The sequence below is a fragment of the Schistocerca cancellata genome, chromosome 5 (assembly GCF_023864275.1).
Source record: "Schistocerca cancellata isolate TAMUIC-IGC-003103 chromosome 5, iqSchCanc2.1, whole genome shotgun sequence".
Taxonomy (NCBI): domain Eukaryota; kingdom Metazoa; phylum Arthropoda; class Insecta; order Orthoptera; family Acrididae; genus Schistocerca; species Schistocerca cancellata.
This window is the reverse complement of record NC_064630.1, coordinates 633,458,529-633,479,967: the sequence shown is the minus strand read 5'-3', so window position 1 is coordinate 633,479,967 and position 21,439 is coordinate 633,458,529. Positions and strand designations below refer to the sequence as shown.

The 21,439-nt window shown below is 43.4% G+C and overlaps 1 protein-coding gene across 2 annotated transcripts in view; it reads right to left on the bottom strand.

Moving 5' to 3' along the window:
• The window catches only part of LOC126187383 (serine/threonine-protein kinase tricornered), a 645,736-nt gene that overhangs the window by 535,741 nt on the left and 88,556 nt on the right, over window positions 1–21,439 (bottom strand). For both annotated transcript variants that reach the window (XM_049928434.1, XM_049928433.1), the window contains one exon: window positions 5,216–5,295. In XM_049928434.1, coding sequence (XP_049784391.1) covers window positions 5,216–5,295 — 80 coding nt within the window. The remainder of the gene's footprint in view (window positions 1–5,215; window positions 5,296–21,439) is intronic.

The window sequence follows — 21,439 nt, the reverse complement described above, 5'->3', positions numbered from 1 at the left end:
GCGAGCAAGGAATGGCGCCATTCCTCATCACCAAAACCAAAGAAGTTTCGAACAGAACCATCAGCAGGGAAAGTTATGCTGACTATCTTTTGGGACGAAAATGGCGTCATTTTGGAGCATTACATTCCTAGAGTGACCACTGTCACCAGTGAATCATACACAGATTTCCTAAAAAAAAAAAATCACCTGCGGCTTGCAATCAAACCAAAGCGACGTGGATTGCTGTCAGCAGGTGTCCTTTCGCTACATGACAATGCAAGGCCCCACAGTGCCCGTACAACAGTTGCAACAATCACAGACCTGCATTTTGCGTGTCTTCCTCATCCACCATACTCACCAGACCTTGCCCCAAGTGATTTCCATATATTTGGAGTGGTTGCGCGGACTACAAAAAGAATTTTTTTCTAAAGGAATTTATGCACTTTGTAAGCGCTGGAGGACTTGCATTGAGCGTGGGGGAGATTATGGTGAAAAGTGATACAGCTCTGTACCACTTCTGCGCAATAAATAATATTTAAAAAAATATTTAAGGTTTTCATTTGTCTCACCCTCGTAGTGCGCCGCCTCACTGGCATACCTCAGTACGCGACTGGTTAAACGACGTTGTATCCGATCGGTGGATTGGGCGCAAGGGGCCGGTTGACACAGCATATTATGCATGACCTCCACGTTCACACACGATCTGACGCGATCATGTGTATGTGTCTCCGATACCAGCTGAAGTATCAGACTTTAGAAACAGTATTATTGCAACAGTTACTCCTGACACACTGATCAAGGTTTTGTAACAACTCGTCTATCGACTCTGTGTGTGATTGGTGTCCAAAATGTTCAAATGTGTGTCAATTCCTAAGGGACCAAACCGCTTAGGTCATCAGTCCCTAAACTTACACACAACTTTAACTTATGCTAATAACAACACACACACGCGTATGCCCGAGGGAGGACTCGAACCTAGGGCGGGAGGTGATCGGTGTTCACACTGAATAACTTTAAGAAAAACTGTTTGTGTTTCTTTTTCATTTGGTGTATTATTTTAATGGTACGGTGAATGTGATATGTTCTAAAAAGCCTTAAAACCCGTATATTCATTTTGAAACACCCTGTATACTGGACATGGCAAAAATGGTGCTATACTAAACCGGCGCTGTGCCAACTGAGAAGCACCACGGGCCATAGGTAACAGGGTTGAACGACGGCTGCGGAGACGTGTGCGGAGGGTAGACGTGCAACTGTTGAGCAACTGGCCGCCCAGGAAAACCAAGAGGCTACCACCAATGTCTCGTCAACTAGCGTTCAGCGAACGGTGCTGAGTGCTGTTCATTGGCGACGTAGGCTGGAACTTGCACGCCAGTTCAACTAGCAGCGACAGGCGGTCTTTTCAAATGAATCACGTCTAATGCTCCATCGCACGGATGGCAAATATCCTGCAACAATCGTCGGAGGGGTCTAGACCGGAGGAGGCAGCGTTATGGTGAGGGAAATGTTTTCGTGGCATTTCCTGCGTGATATCATTCCGAAAGGCACAATGGACCAGCACATGTATGCGTCTATCCTTGGGGACCAAGTCTACTTCTACCTGCAGTTTGTATTTCCCCTCAGCACGATGGCATCTACCAGCACGACAGTGCAGCATGTCACACAGCTCGCACTGTACGTGCATAGTTCGAAGAGCGCAAGAAAGGGTATACTGTACTCCCTAGGCCACTAAACTCCCCTGATTTAAATCCTATCAGGACTCTGTGGGACTGCCTCCATCGGGCTGTGGGCGTCATGGATCGTCGACCGACAATTCCAGCGCAGCTGGCCACGCAATGCAGTCTGCACGTTTCACAGCCTCACTTCCTCCGCATGTCGCAGCGGTCTGCGCTGTAGAAGGTGATTACTCAGGCCTCTGACAGGTAGTCACATTAATGTAATTGGAAAGTGTAACTGAAGTTACGTGCACACCTCACAGTCTCTTATGTAAAATGATTTGCAATCCCGAATTTTCCTTTGCTTTCCTTTCAGCGTATTGTGAAAAAACTAAGAACTACAATATGCTGTGAAATATTTCGGTTTATTTGAAGTTTATGTAACGTGAAAATTGAAACGAAACGGAAAAAGTTCTCACTGGGACTCGACCCTACGAATCTCTTATTAGCGTTCTGCACTCTTTTCCCCTGCGTCAAACACTGCCTGGTAAGTACGTTAACATTTATGGCTGATCCTTCGCCCCACCCGTGCCAAATATGGCATTTTCTCAGACGCTTGGCCGTCTGGAGCTCCCGTCGCTTTTATTACTGGCCAAGCCCGGCGTGTAGCACAAATTTGAATGCAATCGCTTATGACGAGTAGGTGCGGCTCCCTTTTAACATTCCGTCTGCTAACACTTTTTTCCCTGTTTCCAAACTCCCAAAAGGCGATCCTGCGAATGTTGCTGGACTAAAACAACCACAGCCTGCGTGTAGTTTATAAAATCACATGCTGTGTAGCGGAGCGTTCGCTCCTATGAAGTGAACGAGTTATCTGTCGAGCTCGGAAGGTACGAGTAATGTACTTCCAGATCGGTGATCTGGAGTTGACAGACAGGGCACGTGCACAGTTTACCCAGCAAGAGCATTGTCCGCGGAAGTCAATATTCATTTTGTGAATTAATAAATGGTTCAGGTAGGCCGTATTATTATTTTTTATTATCTATGCGATTGGCCAGTTTTGACGTCTGGTCAAATGGCTCTGAGCACTATGGAACTTAATTGAGGTCATCAGTCCCCTAGAACTCAGAACTACTTAAACCTAACTAACTTCAGGAGATCACACACATATCCATGCCCGAGGCAGGATTCGAACCTGCGACCGTAGCGGTCGCGTCGTTCCAGACTGAAACGCCTAGAACTGCTCGGCCACTGTGGCCGGCCCTCTGGTCATTTTAAAGCACGTATCTTAAGCGTCCAGCTTCTTTTTACATTATAATACATCGCTGGTACATGTCGACAGGATGCACAGAAGTAAGATGTATTCCAGTCGATATGTACCAGTTATATATTGTCAAGTAAAAAGCTGGAAGCTTGAAAATTACCGAAGGTCGAAATTGTTCAATCGCACAGATAATAAAAAAGCAATATAGCCTACCTGGACCACGTTTTCATACACAAAACACGTTGAGGTTGTGGACCCAACTACGAAAATAAAAAAAAAATTGAATATTCATTGCTAGAGTCCTAGTCGGACACTAACTTATAATCTCACAGCAAGTTTCCTGGCAGAATGCAAACTAGCGGGGATTGAAAGGTTCGTGTCCTCAACCGCGCGCTTCAATTTTGTTGGTGTTAGACTGCTAGCGCGCTCGAGTGGTCCCGTCACAAATACACCTGTGACTGTCGTCAGCTCCCAGTCTGTTGGCGCTTTCGCTGCGCAATGCATTGTGCCCGCTCATTCCCAATGGGGTACTTTTCCGGTCGCGGAAATATTGCTCAAGAAAAAGCATAATTGGGTCATTATAATTAAGGAACATATTTTCAACGTGCGTGGAAGTACTATGGCGATCTACACCGTACGTGACTATCAGACTTTTCAAGTCATTTCTGAGACAGAAAGAAAGAGAGGGGGAGGGAGGGAGAGGGGAGAGAGAGAGAGAGAGAGAGAGAGAGAGAGAGAGAGAGAATGGGGGGGTGGGCAGAATATTTAGAGCGAGAGAGAGAGAGAACGGGGGGGGGGGGGGGGCAGAATATTTAGAGCAATTTTCCATCACTGCGGAGAACGGGACGCTGTGGCGGCTGCCTGCCAACAGTACTTGTAGCCACCTACTCGTAACTTTGGAGCTTAAACGTCACATACTAACTAAATTAAGTGAGACTGGTGTAGTTAACTGTAAAGTTTTGCGTGGACTGTAGCGAAGATCGTGGAAGAAATTCTGATAGCTGCACGCGTGCAAGCACACGCACAAGCTGTGAATCATACGCTGATGTTCCAATTTCTTAAGGAAAGTATCATTTACAATCCAATAGCTTGCGGTTCCTGGAGGATACAAAAAGTTCTTAAAGCCACAAGGAACTGGCTCTACCATGCCGCTAACTTCGTGATCAGAGGTACAGATGATCGAAAAACGTGAACACAGTACCCATCAACACGGGCTGAAAATGTTTCTTTGTTCTGCATACATATGATCGCCATTTAAGTATCCTTATATTGTTACTCAATTCGCGTGATACTAGCAGTTTGCCGAATGGTAATTCTGACAGAGACAGCAAAGGACCTGGAAGAGCAGTTCAACAGAATGGACAGTGCTTGAAAGGAGGATATAAGATGAACAACAAATGCAAAATCAGGATAATGGAATGTAGTCAAATAAAATCAGGTGCTGCTGAGGGTTAGATTAGGAAATGAGTCACAGTAGTAGATGAGTTTTGCTATTTGGGGAGCAAAATAGCTGATGATGGTCGAAGTATAGAGGACTAAAATGTAGACTGGCTATGGCAAGGAAAGTGTTTCTGATGAAGAGAAATTTGTTAACATCGAGTATACATGTAAGGGTCAGGAAGTCGTTTCTGAAAGTATTTGTATGGAATGTAGCCATGTATGGAAGTGAAACATGGACGAGTTTAGACAAAAAGAGGATAGAAGCTTTCGAAATGTGATGCTACAGAAGAATGCTGAAGATTAGATGGATAGATCACGTAACTAATGAGGAGGTACGGAACAGAACTGGGTAGACAAGAAATTTATGGCATAACTTGACTAGGAGGAGGGATCGGTTGGTAAGACAGGTTCTTACGCATAAAGCGATCATCAATTTAGTATTAGATGGAAGCGTAGAGGATAAAAACTGTAGAGAGAGACCAAGACATGAATATACCAAGCAGATTCACAAGGATGTAGATTTCAGTTGTTACTTGGAGGCAAAGAGGCTTGCATGGGATAGAGTAGCATGGAGAGCTGCATCAAACCACTCTCTGGTTGAAATGGCTCTGAGCACTATGGGACTGAACTGCTGAGGTCATCAGTCCCCTAGAACTTAGAACTACTTAAACCTAACTAATCTAAATACATCACATACACCCATGCCCGAAGCAGGATTCGAACCTGCGACCAGTCTCTGGACTGAAAGCAACAATGATAACAAAAACAACAACAACAACCCGCTGACTAACCATATTCTTATGTTAAGTAAGAGCTGCAAACCTCAGTCTCCCAGCACTCGCTGCTATTGGCAGAGCTGCGGCACGTACACACCTACCTTGGTGGGACAGCGGGCGGCGTTGTGGAAGCTTGCCTCCAGCTATCCTCGCCCCATCCAGAGAACCGCCACCGCCGCTCCTGTTGACACAACAAACGTAGTTCCAATCTGAGAGCGAAAGTACACTCAAGAAATGCGAGCAGCTGATTCTTCCGCACTGTCTAGCACTCACTCATACTTTGGGTAAATAACACTAAATACGCATAAATCTTAATCTACGTAAATATCTAAACCCGTCAAAGGATTTCTACGAGATTAAATGCAGTATGGCATTTGTATATGGCTAGAGAGATGGCATTGATGAACACCACGTGCACACAGGTACAAAAAATTTACAATTTTTAGAAACAGGCCTTATAAATCGTCTGTACAAAGTCCCTGTGAAGCCAAACGCAGTTGCCTCAGCCTTCGGAGAAGACAAATTACTCGGTATCATCTGCGTCACGAGACTACCAGCTTCCAAAGTGAAAATCGCTAACAGAAGTCGCTGCAGTGAGGTTCGAGACCGAAGCAGCCTGTTCAGTTGCTGATCACAGAACATGCTTCTGCCCGCATGTCGTGGTCGTGCGGTAGCGTTCTCGCTTCCCACGCTCGGGTTTCCGGGTTCGATTCCCGGCGGGATCAGGGATTTTCTCTGCCTCGTGATGGCTGGGTGTTGTGTGCTGTCCTTAGGTTAGTTAGGTTTAAGTAGTTCTAAGTTCTAGGGGACTGATGACCATAGATGTTAAGTCCCATAGTGCTCAGAGCCAACATGCTTCAGCGAAGTCTCCGCTTTTAGTCGCGAAAGAATCAAGAAAACCCAAAAGACTGGGCATAAAATGAGATTTTGTTTGAATACCCATACTTAATTTTCAAGAGCTATTTGTGACTATGACTTTAAACACTGTATGGCTCGAACAGCCGTTTATTACTGTAGTGTAGTGTCCGAGACACTGCCTTGACGATGAATAGCCGCATTCTACGCAGCACGAACTCGCAATTTCGACTATGGTTCCGCATCAGCTGTAGAGTATTTCAGAGCATATAAAAATTTGTGCCGAACCGGGACTCGACCCCAGATTTCCCGTTTGGCGCATCATCGAACTCGCCGTTTTTAGTCGCTCGCGACAAGCGGGAAACCCGGTTTCGAGTCCCGGTCCGGCACAAATTTTCATTTATTCTGAAATATTCAACAGCTGATGCGGAACCATAATCGCTAACTGCGAGTTCATTCTCAGGCGTTTATTTGTTTACTCTTCTATCGAAGTAGTTTTTTAGGTTCTCTCTCTCTCTCTCTCTCTCTCTCTCTCGCCTGGTTACATGTGTGGGGCCAAGTTTCCTCTACTCTAAATAAAGGGGGATGTGGGGTTGCTAAGCGAACGATCCTCACAGGTAGTGTCAGGAATAGTTCCCGGCTACTACACCATTACCTTTTCTCCGCCGCGATATTTGAGTGCTGCTTTGACATTTGGCGCCCTTTAGAATTACGAGGCGTGTTTTTTAAGTAAGCACCGCTTTGAAATTTAAAAAAAGTGCTAAGATATCTCAATAATTTTATTTTTAAATGAAAGCCTGTACCTTAATCTACTTTTCTACATAATTTCCGTGAATACTGAGGCACTTGTCATAACGTTGTACCAGTTTTTGAATACCCTCCTCATAGAAGTCTGCCGCCTGACTTGTTAACCACTGCATCACCACTGTTTTGACTTCGTCATCGTCTTGAAGACGCTGACCGCCCAGGTGTTTCTTCAAGTGCAGGAACAGATGGTAGTGACTGGGCGCAAGATCTGGTCTGTACGGAGGATGATCTAGAGTTTCCCATCGAAAATATGTGATGAGATCTTTGGTCTGATTCGCCACATGCGGACGGGCATTGTCTTGTAGCAAAACCGTTGCCCAACTTCCATGGACTGTTGTTTTGATTCTGGTGTGACGTAGGCCACCCATGTTTGATCGCCCGTGACAATTTGGCTTAAGAAATCATCACCGTAGTTGTGGTACCGCTCAAGGAAAGTCAATGCATTGTCTAAACGTTTGATTTTGTGCACATCAGTCAACATTTTCGGTACCCAACGTGCGCACAATTATCGGTTATTAATTTTGCCAGGTCACAATGCCATACAAAACACTACGAGAAACATTAGGAAAGTCATCCTGCAAGGAGGAAATCGTAAAGCGTATGTTTTCTCTCACCTTATTGTCCACTTCCTGCACCAAACTTCATTAACGACCGAAGGACGCCCACTCCGTTGTTCATCATGCACATTTGGGAGGCCGTCTTTAAATACTCTCACCCACATTCTTACCATTCCCTCACTCATAATATTTTTGCCGTAAACTGCGCAGATCTCACGATGAATATCGATCACTTTTAGGCTTTTAGCACTAAGAAATCTTATAACAGCCCGTACTTCACAGTCGGCGGGACTCACGATTATCGGAGGCATCTTAAGCACTCAGTACATAACGTAAACAAGGAAGAATCAGATTGTAATGGCATCAGTGCGTAGATTGAGGTACAAGCTTTCACGTAAAAATAAAATTGAGATATCTTAGCACGTCTTTTTCAATTTCAAAACGGTACTTACTTAAAAAACACGCCTCGTAGTAAGACGGAGAATGGCAAAAATGTTAGAGCGACAAGACAGTAGTGAACGATTATGAAGTACGTCAGTGAGAAACATGAAAACTTTTTTCCCTATTAAGTCAGATCGATTCAACGGATTGCTCTAATCAAAAGGGTCTGAATATACGACCAGCTGCTTACTTGGCTGAATCATCATAATCACTTATAGACGTCGCAGTTTCAATTTTTGATCGATGATATGCGTAATCTAGTGGTGGCATTTCTGTGCCACTACTCGCCCACGTTTCGCTAACTATGCTTTATGTCGTTCTGAATTCACTTGCGATACTTGGCCGCCTAGGCAAGCAGTATTTTCCTCGTCCACAAGCGCATCTAACCTCGGGACAAAGAGGTCGCTGAGAGCAGGAGCTAACAAACACGCCTGTTGTTGGCCTCGTAAAATGTGATGCCGACACGAGACACTGTTGCAGACGTTGTGACGCAAGAAGACTATTTTCGTGACGAGGCACCCAGCCTCTTTCCTGCTGCAAAGCACGCCTTTTGCGACTGATTTGACTCTTACAGCACCTTTTAAATTCGACAGTAAAATTAATTTACAGCTGTTCAGATCTTAACGAATTATGTCCTGCACGTACTGATAGATGTAAACAATGGAGGTAATTCTTACTGCATCAAGGGTAACTTGGGAACTGTAACAACAGACACCGTCTTGATCATAACTTTTTATTTGCCGACAACCGGTTTCAGTCTGCAAGAACGGAGTCTGCAAGAACAAATCTGCACGGTTGTTTAACGATTTGCTGCACGTATGTGCTTAGGCTTCCTCTACCGAAATCATTTCCATTAAATTGTTCTGCGTTGCCGACCGCTTCATCTTTAAGAACGAAATAACGTTCCAGCCTCTGCTACATTTAGTCTGCAAAACATTTACAATCGCTCGTTCAAAGAAACGAATGGAAAACTAACTTGTACAGGTCACACCAATATTCAAGAAAAGTAGTAGGAGTAATCCACTCAATTACAGACCCATACCATTAACATCGATATGCAGCAGGGTTTTGGCACATACATTGTGTTCGAACATTATGAACTGCCTCGGAAAAAATTCTATTGACAAACAGTCAACATGTATTGAGAAAACATAGTTCTTGTGAAACACAACTAGCTCTTCACTCCCATGAAGTGTTGAATGCTATTGACAGGGGATTTCAAACTGATTCCGTATTTCTGGATTTCCGGAAGGCTTTTGACACTGTACCATACAATCCGCTTGTAGTGAAACAGCGTGTTTATGGATTATCGGCTCTATTATGTGAGTAGATTCATGGTTTCCTGTCAGAGAGGTCACAGTTAGTAGTACACGACAGAAAATCATGGAGTAAAACTGGAGTGATTTCTGGCGTTCCCCAAGGTAGTGTTACAGGCCCTCTGCTGTTCCATATCTATATATCCCATTTAGGAGACACTCTGAGCGGTCGTCATAGGTTGTTTGCAGATGACGCTGTCATTTATCGTCTAGTAAGGTCACCAGAAGATCAAAAATTGCAAACCGATTGAGAAAAGATATCTCAATGGTGCGTAAACTGGAAATTGACCCTAAATAATGGAAAGTGTGAGGTCATCCGCATGAGAGCCGCAAGGGATCCGTTAAAATTCGGTTACACGATAAATCAGTAAAATCTGAAGGCCGTAAATTCAGCTAAATACCTAGAAATTACAATTACGAAGTATTTCAGTTGGAAAGAACACACAGAAAATGTGGTTGGGAAGGCAAACCGAAATCTGCGTTTTATTAGTAGAACATAGGACATAGAACATAGAAGTAACTGATCTACTTGAGACTGCCTACGCTACGCTTGCCCGTTCTCTTCTGGAGTACTGCTGCGCAGTCTGGGATCCTTACCAGGTAGGTTAACGAAGTACTTCGAGAAAGCCTAATGAAGGGCAGCACATTCTGTATTATCGCGAGATAGAGGAGAGAGTGTCATTGACATTAATAGGATTTGGGGTGGACATCACTAAAACAAAGGCGTTTTTCTCACTACTTCCTCCTCTGAATGTCAAAACATTTTGTTGACAGCGACCTACACAAAGAGAAACTATCATAATAATAAAACAAGGGACATCAGAGCTCGCACGGAAAGACGAAGTGTTGGTTTTTTCCACGCGCTGTTAGAGAATGGAATAACAGAGAATTATTGCGAAGGTGTTTCGATGAACCTTCTGCCAGGCACTTATGTATGATTTGCAGAGTATCCGCGTAAATGTAGATGTGGTTAAACGCTGACACACACACACACACACACACACACACACACACAGAGAGAGAGAGAGAGAGAGAGAGAGAGAGAGAGAGAGACCAACACTCGTATACGTCTTGTAAAAATTTATTTTTCGGTCTATAGACAGGAAACAGGCATTCATTTAAAGTATATGTATATCCTTAATAGGTCTACATCGCAACAAGTCTCCTGGAGCCTATTTCATTCTTTCAGAATGATTGTACTTCGGAGAGTCAATCATGACACTATTCCACCTTGTATGCAAGATATATCAAATAGGTGAAATACCCTCATACTTCAAGAAGAATGTAATAATTCCAATTTCGAAGGAAACTGATGTTGACAGGTGTGGAACCTGAACCAACAGTTTAGTCAAGGTTCCAGAACAATGACACGAATTATTTACAGAAGAATTGAAAAACCTCGGGGAATACAATTTTGGGTTCCAGAAAGACGTAATACAATACTGATATCACGAGTTATCATAAAATATAGACATAATAAAGGCAAATTTATGTTCATTGCATTTGTTAATTTTGAGAACACTTGAACGCATCTTTGAAATTCTGAAGATAACAGGAGTAAAATACAGGGAGCGAAATGTTTCCTGTCGGAAACCAGACTGCAGTTACAGGAGTCCAAGGGCATGAAAGGAAAGCGGTAGGGGACAAGGGAATGAGACAGTGTTACATCCTAACCCAGCTGTTACTGAAACAGTTCATTGAGTGAGCAGCGGAGGAAACCAAGTAGAAATTTGGGAAGGCAGTTAAAGTTCAGAGAGAAGAAATAACAACTTTGTGACCAGTGACGGCATTTTAATTTTGTCATGAACGGCTAGGGACTTAGAAGAGCAGTATATTTCCAAAAGGCTTTTGTTACTGTTCCTCACACGCGACTATTAATCAAATTACGTGCATATGGTGTATCGTCTCAGTTGTATGACTGGATTCGTGATTTCCTCTCAGACAGGTCACAGTTCGTCGTGATGGACGGTAAATCATCGAGTAGAACAGAAGTGATTTCTGGCGTTCCGCAAGGTAGTGTCATAGGCCCTCTGCTGTTCCTGATTTATGTAAATGATCGAAATGAATCTGAGCAGCCCCCTTAGATTATTTTCAGATGGCGCTGTAATTTACCTTCTAGTAAAATCATCAGACGATCATTACAATTACAAAATGATCTAGAGAGAATTTCTGCATGGTGTGAAAAATGGCAATTGACACTAAACAAAGGAAAGTGTGAGGTCATCCACATGGGTACTAAAAGAAATACGATAAATTTTGGGTATACGATAAATCGCACAAATCTAAGGGCTGTCAATTCGACGAAATACCTAGGTATTACAATTACGAGCAACTTAAATTGGAAAGACCACAGAGATAATATTGTGGGAAATGCGAAACAAAGATTGCGCTTTGTTGGCGGAACAGTTAGAAGATGCGACAAACCCACTAAAGAAACAGCCTACACTACACTTGTCCGTCCTCTGCTGGAATATTGCTGAGCGGTGTGGGATCCTTACCAGATAGGATTAACGGAGGACATGGAAAAAGTGCATATAAGGGCACCTCATTTCGTGTTAGCGAGCAATAGGGATGAGAGTGTCACTGATATAATACTCGAGTTGCGGTGGCAGTCACTGAAACAAAGGTGGTGGTCTTTGCGGCGAGATATATTTACTACATTTGAATCACCAACTTCCTCTTCCGAATGCGAAAATATTTTGTTGACACCCACCTACGTAGGGAGAAATGTCCATCATAATAAAATAAATGAAGTAAGAGCTCGGTCGGAAAAATTTAGGTGTTCCTTTTTCCCATGCGCCATTCGAGAGTGGAATGGTAGAGAAGTAGTATGAAAATGGTTATGTAACCATGTAGATGTAGAACAGAATGGATGATATCCCGGAAAGAGGTTACAGGATCAATATCAATAAAATTAAAAAAAGGCTATTGGAATATTGTCGAATTGAATAAGGTGATGCTGGCAGCATCAGAGTAGGAGATAAGACACTACACGCAATCGATGAGTTTTCATACTTGGACAGCAAAATAACTGACGAAGGGAGAAACAGGGAGAATATATAAAACGCAGACTGGCTATAGCAAGAAAGTTTTTCTGGAAAAAAGAAATATCTCAACATTAGATATGAGTTTTACTGTTAGAACATCTTTTCTGATGTTATCTGGTGTGCAAAGGACGACACTCTCAAATAACATAGGTCTATGAAACATGGGCCTTACATAGGAATAACTGCCACAGTATAATGCAGAAGGCAACTGAAAGAAATATGCAATGAGGCGAACAGAATGACCATTTTATTCAGAGATAATAATTACACTGAAGTCGCCGTGGTTCACGATGATTTCCTGGACATTGCAAAAGGCAGGAAATGCTCTGCAAAGTGCTCTCATGATGGCCACCAGCTTCGTAATGAGTTCTACTGCTAGGGCGTTCCATTCCTCCACCAGCGGGGTTGACAATCGCAGTATGGTTGTTCGTGTATATGGACGTGCTGCAATATAGTTCCCTAACGCGTCCCACACATGTTCAATGATGGGATTTAAGTCTGTGGACGAATGGGGTGGGGGGTGGGATACGGGCGGACAGTCCATTCGTCGAACATCCTCTCGTTGGAAGAGCTGCCCCACCTGAGCAGTTCGATGCGGTTGTGCATTTTCATCCATAAAAATGAAGTCAGAGCCAAGCGCACCACTGAAAAGGCACCATCGCAAACGGTCCCGCCCATTTATAGGCGGTACAGAAAAAGAGACCGGCCAATCATCCCAACGTAGCTACCTATATCTACATTTATACTCCGCAAGCCACCCAACGGTGTGTGGCGGAGGGCACTTTACGTGTCACTGTCATTACCTCCTTTTCCTGTTCCAGTCGCGTATGGTTCGCGGGAAGAACGACTGCCGGAAAGCCTCCATGCGCGCTCGAATCTCTCTAATTTTACATTCGTGATCTCCTCGGGAGATATAAGTAGGAGGAAGCAATATATTCGATACCTCATCCAGAAACGCACCGTCTCGAAACCTGGACAGCAAGCTACACCGCGATGCAGAGCGCCTCTCTTGCAGAGTCTGCCACTTGAGTTTGCTAAACATCTCCGTAACGCTATCACGCTTACCAAATAGCCCTGTGACGAAACGCGCCGCTCTTCTTTGGATCTTCTCTATCTCCTCTGTCAACCCGACCTGGTACGGATCTCACACTGATGAGCAATACTCAAATATAGGTCGAAGGAGTGTTTTGTAAGCCACCTCCCTTGTTGATGGACTACATTTTCTAAGGACTCTCCCAATGAATCTCAACCTGGCACCCGCCTTACCAACAATTAATTTTATATGATCATTCCACTTCAAATCGTTCCGCACGCATACTCCCAGATATTTTACAGAACTGCTACCACTGTTTGTTCCGTTATCATATAAAAAAATGGCTCTGAGCACTAGGCGACTTAACTTCTGAGGTCATCAGTCGCCTAGAACTGAGAACTAATTAAACCTAACTAACCTAAGGACATCACACACATCCATACCCGAGGCAGGATTCGAACCTGCGACCGTAGCGGTCACGCGGTTCCAGAATGAAGCGCCTTTAACCGCACGGCGACACCGGCCGGCCGTTATCATATAATCTACAACAAAGGATCCTTCTTTCTGTGTATTCGCAATACATTACATTTGTCTATGTTAAGGGTCAGTTGCCACTCCCTGCACCAAGTGCCTATCCGCTGCAGATCTTCCTGCATTTCGCTGCGATTTTCTAATGTTGCAACTTCTCTGTATACTACAGCATCATCCGCGAAAAGCCGCATGGAACTTCCGACACTATCTACTAGGTCATTTATATATATTGTGAAAAGCAATGGTCCCATAACACTCCCCTGTGGCACGCCAGAGGTTACTTTAACGTCTGTAGACGTCTCTCCATTCAGAACAACATGCTGTGTTCCGTTTGCTAAAAACTCTTCAATCCAGCCACACAGCTGGTCTGATATTCCGTAGGCTCTTACTTTATTTATCAGGCGACAGTTGGGGACTGTATCGAACGCCTTCCGGAAGTCAAGGAAAATAGCTTCTACCTGGGAGCCTTTAACTAATATTTTCTGGGTCTCATGAACAAATAAAGCGAATTGGGTCTCACACGATCGCTGTATACGGAATCCATGTTGATTCCTACAGAGTAGATTCTGGGTTTCCAGAAACGACATGATACGCGAGCAAAAAACATGTTCTAATATTCTTCAACAGATCGGTGTCAGAGCTATAGGTCTATAGTTTTGCGCATCTGCTCGACGACCCTTCTTGAAGACTGGGACTACCTGTGCTCTTTTCCACATCATTTGGAATCTTCCGTTCCTCTAGTGACTTGCGGTACACGGCTGTTAGAAGGGGGGCAAGTTCTTTCGCGTACTCTGTGTAGAATCGAATTGGTATCCCGTCAGGTCCAGTGGACTTTCCTCTGTTGAGTGATTCCAGGTGCTTTTCTATTCCTTTGACACTTGGAGCTACCATGCCACTGTTGAGTTTGCGCAGCTTGCAGTGTTGTTAAAAGCGATTGCGACTGCACCCACCGGTCGACGTGGTTCCCCTCTTGCCTGCTGAAAGATGTAGCGATCATCTGTGGCTGTAATTGATCGTGATCCATCACCACCTCTCCTTCGGGCAGCGCTGTTGGTTGGTTGGTTTGGGGAAGGAGACTAGACAGCGTGGTCATCGGTCTCATCGGATTAGAGAAGGATGGGGAAGGAAGTCGGCCGTGCCCTTTCAGAGGAACCATCCCGGCATTGGCCTGGAGTGATTTAGGGAAATCACGGAAAACCTAAATCAGGATGGCCGGACGCGGGATTAAACCGTCGTCCTCCCGAATGCGAGTCCAGTGTCTAACCAATGCGTCACCTCGCTCGGTGGCAGCGCTGTCTGTGGTACGAAACGCTCACCACGCATATGAAACAATGCTGTGAGCAATACTAAAACCCCGGGGCGACACTCATCACAATGATGATTCTTCCCCGTGTGAAACCATCCAAATGTTGTGTACGATTCGTACTTTAGTGAACACCAGCATAGTGCACAGTAAATGCTCGTTGACTGACACACACTTTTTCCCGTTCCCTCAACTGCCTCGCGTTGCGTGGCCAGCCCCATTTCGCGCTATAGTCAGCATGACCTCACGCCATGCGACGGCCAATTTCCTGTGCACGACTGAGAGCCCTTTGGCAACATGCTCACGCACTTTCATTCATTTCCACCGAGTAGTTAATATCTTATGTTACTTTCTCTACAGTATGTCGTCCTTATATTTTGCCGAACAGTGTGTTTGCACCAGTGCAGCCTTGTACCAAAGCTCAACGTGGAAGATAAGCAGACAAGAAGTAAAAAGAAGGTTCTGAAATATAGTGCTATACAATAATGCTGAAAATTCGAATAACTAATGAGATACGGAATTCAATTGGAGGAAAAAGAAATTTGTGACAACTTGACTGAAAGCAGGCATCGGCTGGTACAACTTATACTGAGGCATCAAGAAATCGTGGAGTGTGGAGGGTAAATCTTGTACAGAGCGACTAAGGTTTGAATTCAATACGCTGTTTAACCCTTTCGGTCATTTATTAACGTTTGGTATACACTTTCTAAAAGCTTTGTACGGGCTGGGCATGGCGTACTTTGTATGTAGTGGACATTCTATTCTATAAGTGTGCATGCCAGTGCCATCTACTGGTCGATGTTTGAATTTCCAAGGCATGCACGAAGTGTCTGCCGTGCAAAGGTAGTGGCTCAGTGTGAATACTTAGTCTTTAGAATTAAATACATTTCTTTCCAATTGTAAACGAAATTCTGATATTTTTTCCTCTTGAAAGACACTTCCATACATTCAGAACTAGTTACAATCTTAAGTTAGAGGAATTACAGCTGCCACGACGAAAGTGGTTCAAATGGCTCTGAGCACTATGGGACTCAACTGCTGAGGTCATAAGTCCCCTAGAACTTAGAACTACTTAAACCTAACTAACCTAAGGACAGCACACAACATCCAGCCATTACGAGGCAGAGAAAATCCCTGACCCCGCCGGGAATCGAACCCGGGAACCCGGGCGTGGGAAGCGAGAACGCTACCGCACGACCACGAGCTGCGGGCTGTGCCACGACGAAGTTTGAAAAAAAACATTACGACAACACACGTTTTGCTTGTCTGCTGTTAGTAAGTGTTTGTTCTCATTGTTATGACAGTTTGTTATTACTTGAAATTATTTCAATAATGACTAGGAATTATACAGAAAAACTACATGTGGAAGATATTTCAGAAATTCTGGGAAAAGATTATATTTAATATTGAACAACTTGAAAAATGGCTGGCAGCAATGACGTACGCTCCCAGACAATGGATTCTCTCAAGGAAAAATATGTAGATAATCATGTCTGTGAGCCTGATTTTGATGCAGTTTCTAACCATCACATTTCGGAAGAACGTATTTCTGACTCAAGTCTTGGAGGCAATACCTCTGTTGCGCAAGTGTATTAGAGAATCGTGGATTATGGCACGAGAAAGGGCTGTAAAGAAGAGAGGGAGAGACCTTCAAATGAAGCTACCTCATTGTATGTGCCTGCGACGTATAGAAACGAACTGAAACCGATAGAGGATATCAGATATGAATTTGTGGATCATTTACCAAGCTCTGATCAATAGAAATCGGCTACTAGTCGCGCAAACCCTTGGTGCTAAGCTAAAACGTACATGCGGTGTACCAAACGCGAACTCCATCTTTGTAATGCAAGAGGGCACTACTGTTCCCTGCAATTCCATACAAAACAAACTTTGTATGAAAATCCAGTGTCACCAGCATCGTATCACTTTTTTAAACCTTTTACTAATAAACTTTTCTATTTTACAAGTATATTATTTAAATGTTCCGTTCCTTTAAGAACAGACGACAATCTTTGATATTAAAAGAACACAATAGAAATTCTGAAAACTATGAAAAAATTGTACCTGTAAGTCAGAGCGTCCTCTGTAGTGGACGATACATAACTCGGATGTGAAAAGTTCACTTTAGGTTTCTGATATATGTAGAAGTTTCTAAAAGTAAGTACTGTGTCAATTTAATATTAAGAAATTTTTAGCCCGGAAACGAAAAAGAATAACTTAAAGGGTTAAACAAATGCAGACTGCAGTAGTTATGTGGAGATGAAGAGGCCTGTGCAGGGTAAGACTAGCTTGGAGAGGTACTTCGAATCAGTCTTCGGACTGCAAACAATCGCGAGGTCGATAACCACAACACGTGGAACGCAACACTTTAATACATTATCATTAAAAAGATCAGTCAGTATTTCTGTCCGCGATATGATACTGGAGGTTGTTGCTGACTTTTCGCTCATGGTGTATATGGAGCGTAAGTTTAGTGTCGGTTTCCCCCTGAACAGAGAAAGGTAATTACTATTTAAGGCGTTTGGAAATATTTCGTTTGGTGAGAGCCTATTTTTTGGAACACATCTTTCCTTCTGATTCTCCAGCAGTTGCTGTTGCATGTTGATGTCTACCGTCTGAGAGTCTACGTAGTGATAAGCTGTTTAAATATGCAACCTTAGTTTTCAACCTTCAGTTATCCGCTTCAATTCGGATTTTATGGTTGGTTGCCCCACTGTGAACATATAATAAATATAGAGCGAACGGTGGTTGTGCTCTGGAGAAACTATACTTTCACAGCAAAAGTAATGTATCTCCAGAGCCAGAACTGTTATATGGCCTCTACGTCCGAGCCACGATGTGATCTGGATAGGCATGAAGTATGTCAGATTTGCATGGTAGACACATGCGTATCTCATGTGATCCTTGAAATTTTCGTGACGTAAGGAGTATTTCATGAAGTTTCGCGACTGCAGCAGGATTATGTCGACTTCTTGCCACGATATTTCGGTTGACAACCATTCAGCAATCTTCAGGTGAGTGTTTTGTGCCGGAGGTTGCTAGTTTACATCTCTAATCTCATACCAAACATTGGCGCGGAGACTAATGCACAAAAGCAGCTGCTACACGAACTATTTATGTCGTGTTTCACGCTCTCTTCGAATACTGCTCCACCTCTGCCGCCCAAGCGGATGCGTATTGGTGATATTTCACTACATGCTCTCTCTGATGAAATGCGCACTAGCGGAATTAAAAATCAGATGTTAAAATTAATACAATGAACTACCGCTAAACGTGAAATCAGAAAATGTTTTCATTCTGAAGTTTAAAGCCACCATCATGATCGGTTCGGCAAAGGACGATCTGGGATGGCGGTGGGCTGGAATCTACAGAATCAAGATGCGTCGAAGATGAATGGCCTTTCGTAGCCCAATATGTCAGTCACAGCCGACCACTGTATCCCCATACGACGTTCCCTGGATCTCGACGAGATCCTTCTGCGATTTAATAATTAAGGAGTCAGTGCAAATACGTCTGGTGGAAAATCTTATCATCGTGATGGCGGCTTTCATCTGGATACGGTGTGGGATCCGGTCATTTCTTTAATTTATTCAGAAAACTGGCATTTTACGACTAACGACACGTCTCGAGCCAATTTTATTGATTCTGACAACTGAATTTAATGCGGCGAGTGCGCATTCCGACAGACACCGCGATGTAGTATCACCATTACATATGCGCCTGCGCGCCGTACATGGAGCAATATTCGAAGACTGCGCGAAACTCGACAGATGTCGCTCTTGTAGCGGCTGCCATTGTGAAGCGTCTCCGTGCCAATTTTTGGTATAAGGTTAGCGATGTGAACTAGAAACCTCCAGTACAAAACACTCATCTGAAGACGGCTGATTGGTTGTCAGCCAAAGTATGGTGGCAAGAAGTGCACATCATCCGGCTGCAATCCCGAAATGTCTTCGAATACATGCGTATCCGCCCCCTCATGTATTATTCACATCGTATTTTAAGATATCGGGGCGTATGACAGGCACCGTAAGTATGGTAATTGTGTAGGCTCTTCCTAGTGACACCATCACTGCTTTAAAATCTTCATGTATAAAGCCTGTTCCAGTCCGCCGGTCTCTTACACCACTGCACCCAAAACAGATATGGGTGTGTCCATCAATGACATAGAGATGTTGAAGGAAGTTACATGGTTCAAAGGATATCACAAGCCAAAATACAGCCTCACTAAACGCCCATGCAGTGATGTTCCTGAGAATATTTATATTCCTCATCTGTACTCTTGTTTCGTTACCTGTAGTGTATGTATATACACGAACTATTTGATAATTTCACAATAAAATCGAAAGGAATATCAGAGTACTGGTATCGGAAGTATCGATAATCCTGGGGAAAATAATAATACACTACTAGTGTACAAAATTAAAACCTATATAATATATTATTAGTATACAGCATAATATAGCTAATTAGTGAAAATTTCATGTTTTTTGTAGTCTACAACAAATATACCAATTTCAACAACACATAGCAGTAATATCGAATATGTACGCACTGTTTTGGAAATGGTGTTCGAGTACTTAAATAGACTGATGCAAACAAACCACAATTCCCCCCGTGCTACCTTTTATTCCGAGCAAGATTTGTGTTAAAGATATGCACAAATACACAGCAATCAATGTCTTGCGATAGTATCCGTGCCGCTGCTTTTGTTGCAGTATTACAGAGGTATCTATACAATATTAGATATTGGTATTGATAACAAAGATCGTACCGAATTTGGTTCTGGAACAACCTTACAAGCAGCGCAATTTATTGTCACACACATACCGAGTAGCACGCACCACGCGAGGTTGCGCTTTACTCTTACTCAGGAATGAGAAGGGAATCTAATTCCTGTCCGGCCATATAGATTTACGTTTTCCTTTGTTTCTTTAAATCGATGAAGGTGAATACCGCGATGGTCCATATCAGAACGATACGCCCAATTTTCTTCCCCATCTTTGTCTTTATCTTTGAGCTCCATTGCTAAGAACATTGTTGTCCACAGGGCATTGAACTCTATTCTACCTTCCTCCATGGACAGTAAGTAGCAGCCCGTTTCGCCCTCATAATGGAGGGGACATGTCGTGGTGGGACCGCTGTAGAGTCATCCTGATGGATGATCGTTCAAACGCCGATCGCAACTAATGGATATTGGTCGCAGCCGGGTCGAAGACACGCACATCTCGCTCGCTCAGCATCCCAGATTCGTTCAGCAGGAATGAGGCCATTTGGTCTGGGGACTACAGAAACACCGTCATACCTATGACGTGTTCCACGAACTGTTCTGTTAATTCGGCAGTAAAAAGGCGATCAATGATCTTTTCAGTTCTGACAATGGGATATTTACCCCACACTTCTGGTGATAACATAAGGCTGGAACTGATAATTAGTACTATAGCGGAGCTAGTATGAGTCTAGAACTGGTTATAACCTATTTGATGACTTCAGGTTACGCAATTGGGCGAGTTTTATTCATTGTCCTATCCATGCACTTGTATGTGGTACCTTCAACACCATCCCCCTTTCCCCCAGGCCTGCCCACATATTTGTGTTACTGTCGGTACAAGCCAAGAACCAGTTGTATCTTATTTAATCCACTGATAAGAACTTCCAGTATCATAATACAGCTGAGGCAGTTGGACGATTTATATTCAATGTCATCTATCCCCCCTCCCCCCTCTCCACGCAATTAGGGTACTGCTAGTAAGAGATCAGAACTGGTTACATCTGGTATAGTACACTCATATGGGCTTCTGCTGGGAGAACTCAAATCCCCTCTTACCCATGGAGCCCCCCCCCCACCCCACCCACATCAGTAAGATTCAAACATCCCACCCTCCCTGCATTTTACAACTAGAGCACTTGATTGGGTAACTTCGTTTTTGAGCTGTGTAACGAAAGTAGAGGATCAGGGTGTGGCTACTTGTTTATAGAAGTAAATTTTACTGTAATAACGTTAAATCACATCACTTGAAGTCTGGGAAGAAGACAGCATATTCGTTAGTAACAAATAAAATTTATTATTACTATGTGAATTTGGTAATTCTAGGCGCCACCTCAGATCCAACAACAAGCAACACAGAAGTACTCTAATTTTCCATATTTTTCCACATTTTTGCTGTTTTTCGTAATTTTCCCCTCAATTTAGCCTTTTTGCCTCATTTTTCAATAGCCTATATGTAGATGTAGAAGAATATAACTCATCTTACCGCAAATTACTGCACTGAATTTTTCAAAAACACTCATGTTAAGACTATTAATGTTAATACAAGCCGATTTATAAACAAATTATTAACATTTAACAGCAAATATGCTCTTGTTGAAACTCTGTTTAACATTTAAACAGCACAGTTTGCTAGATAAACAGAAGGAACTTTTGCTACGTGGTAGTGT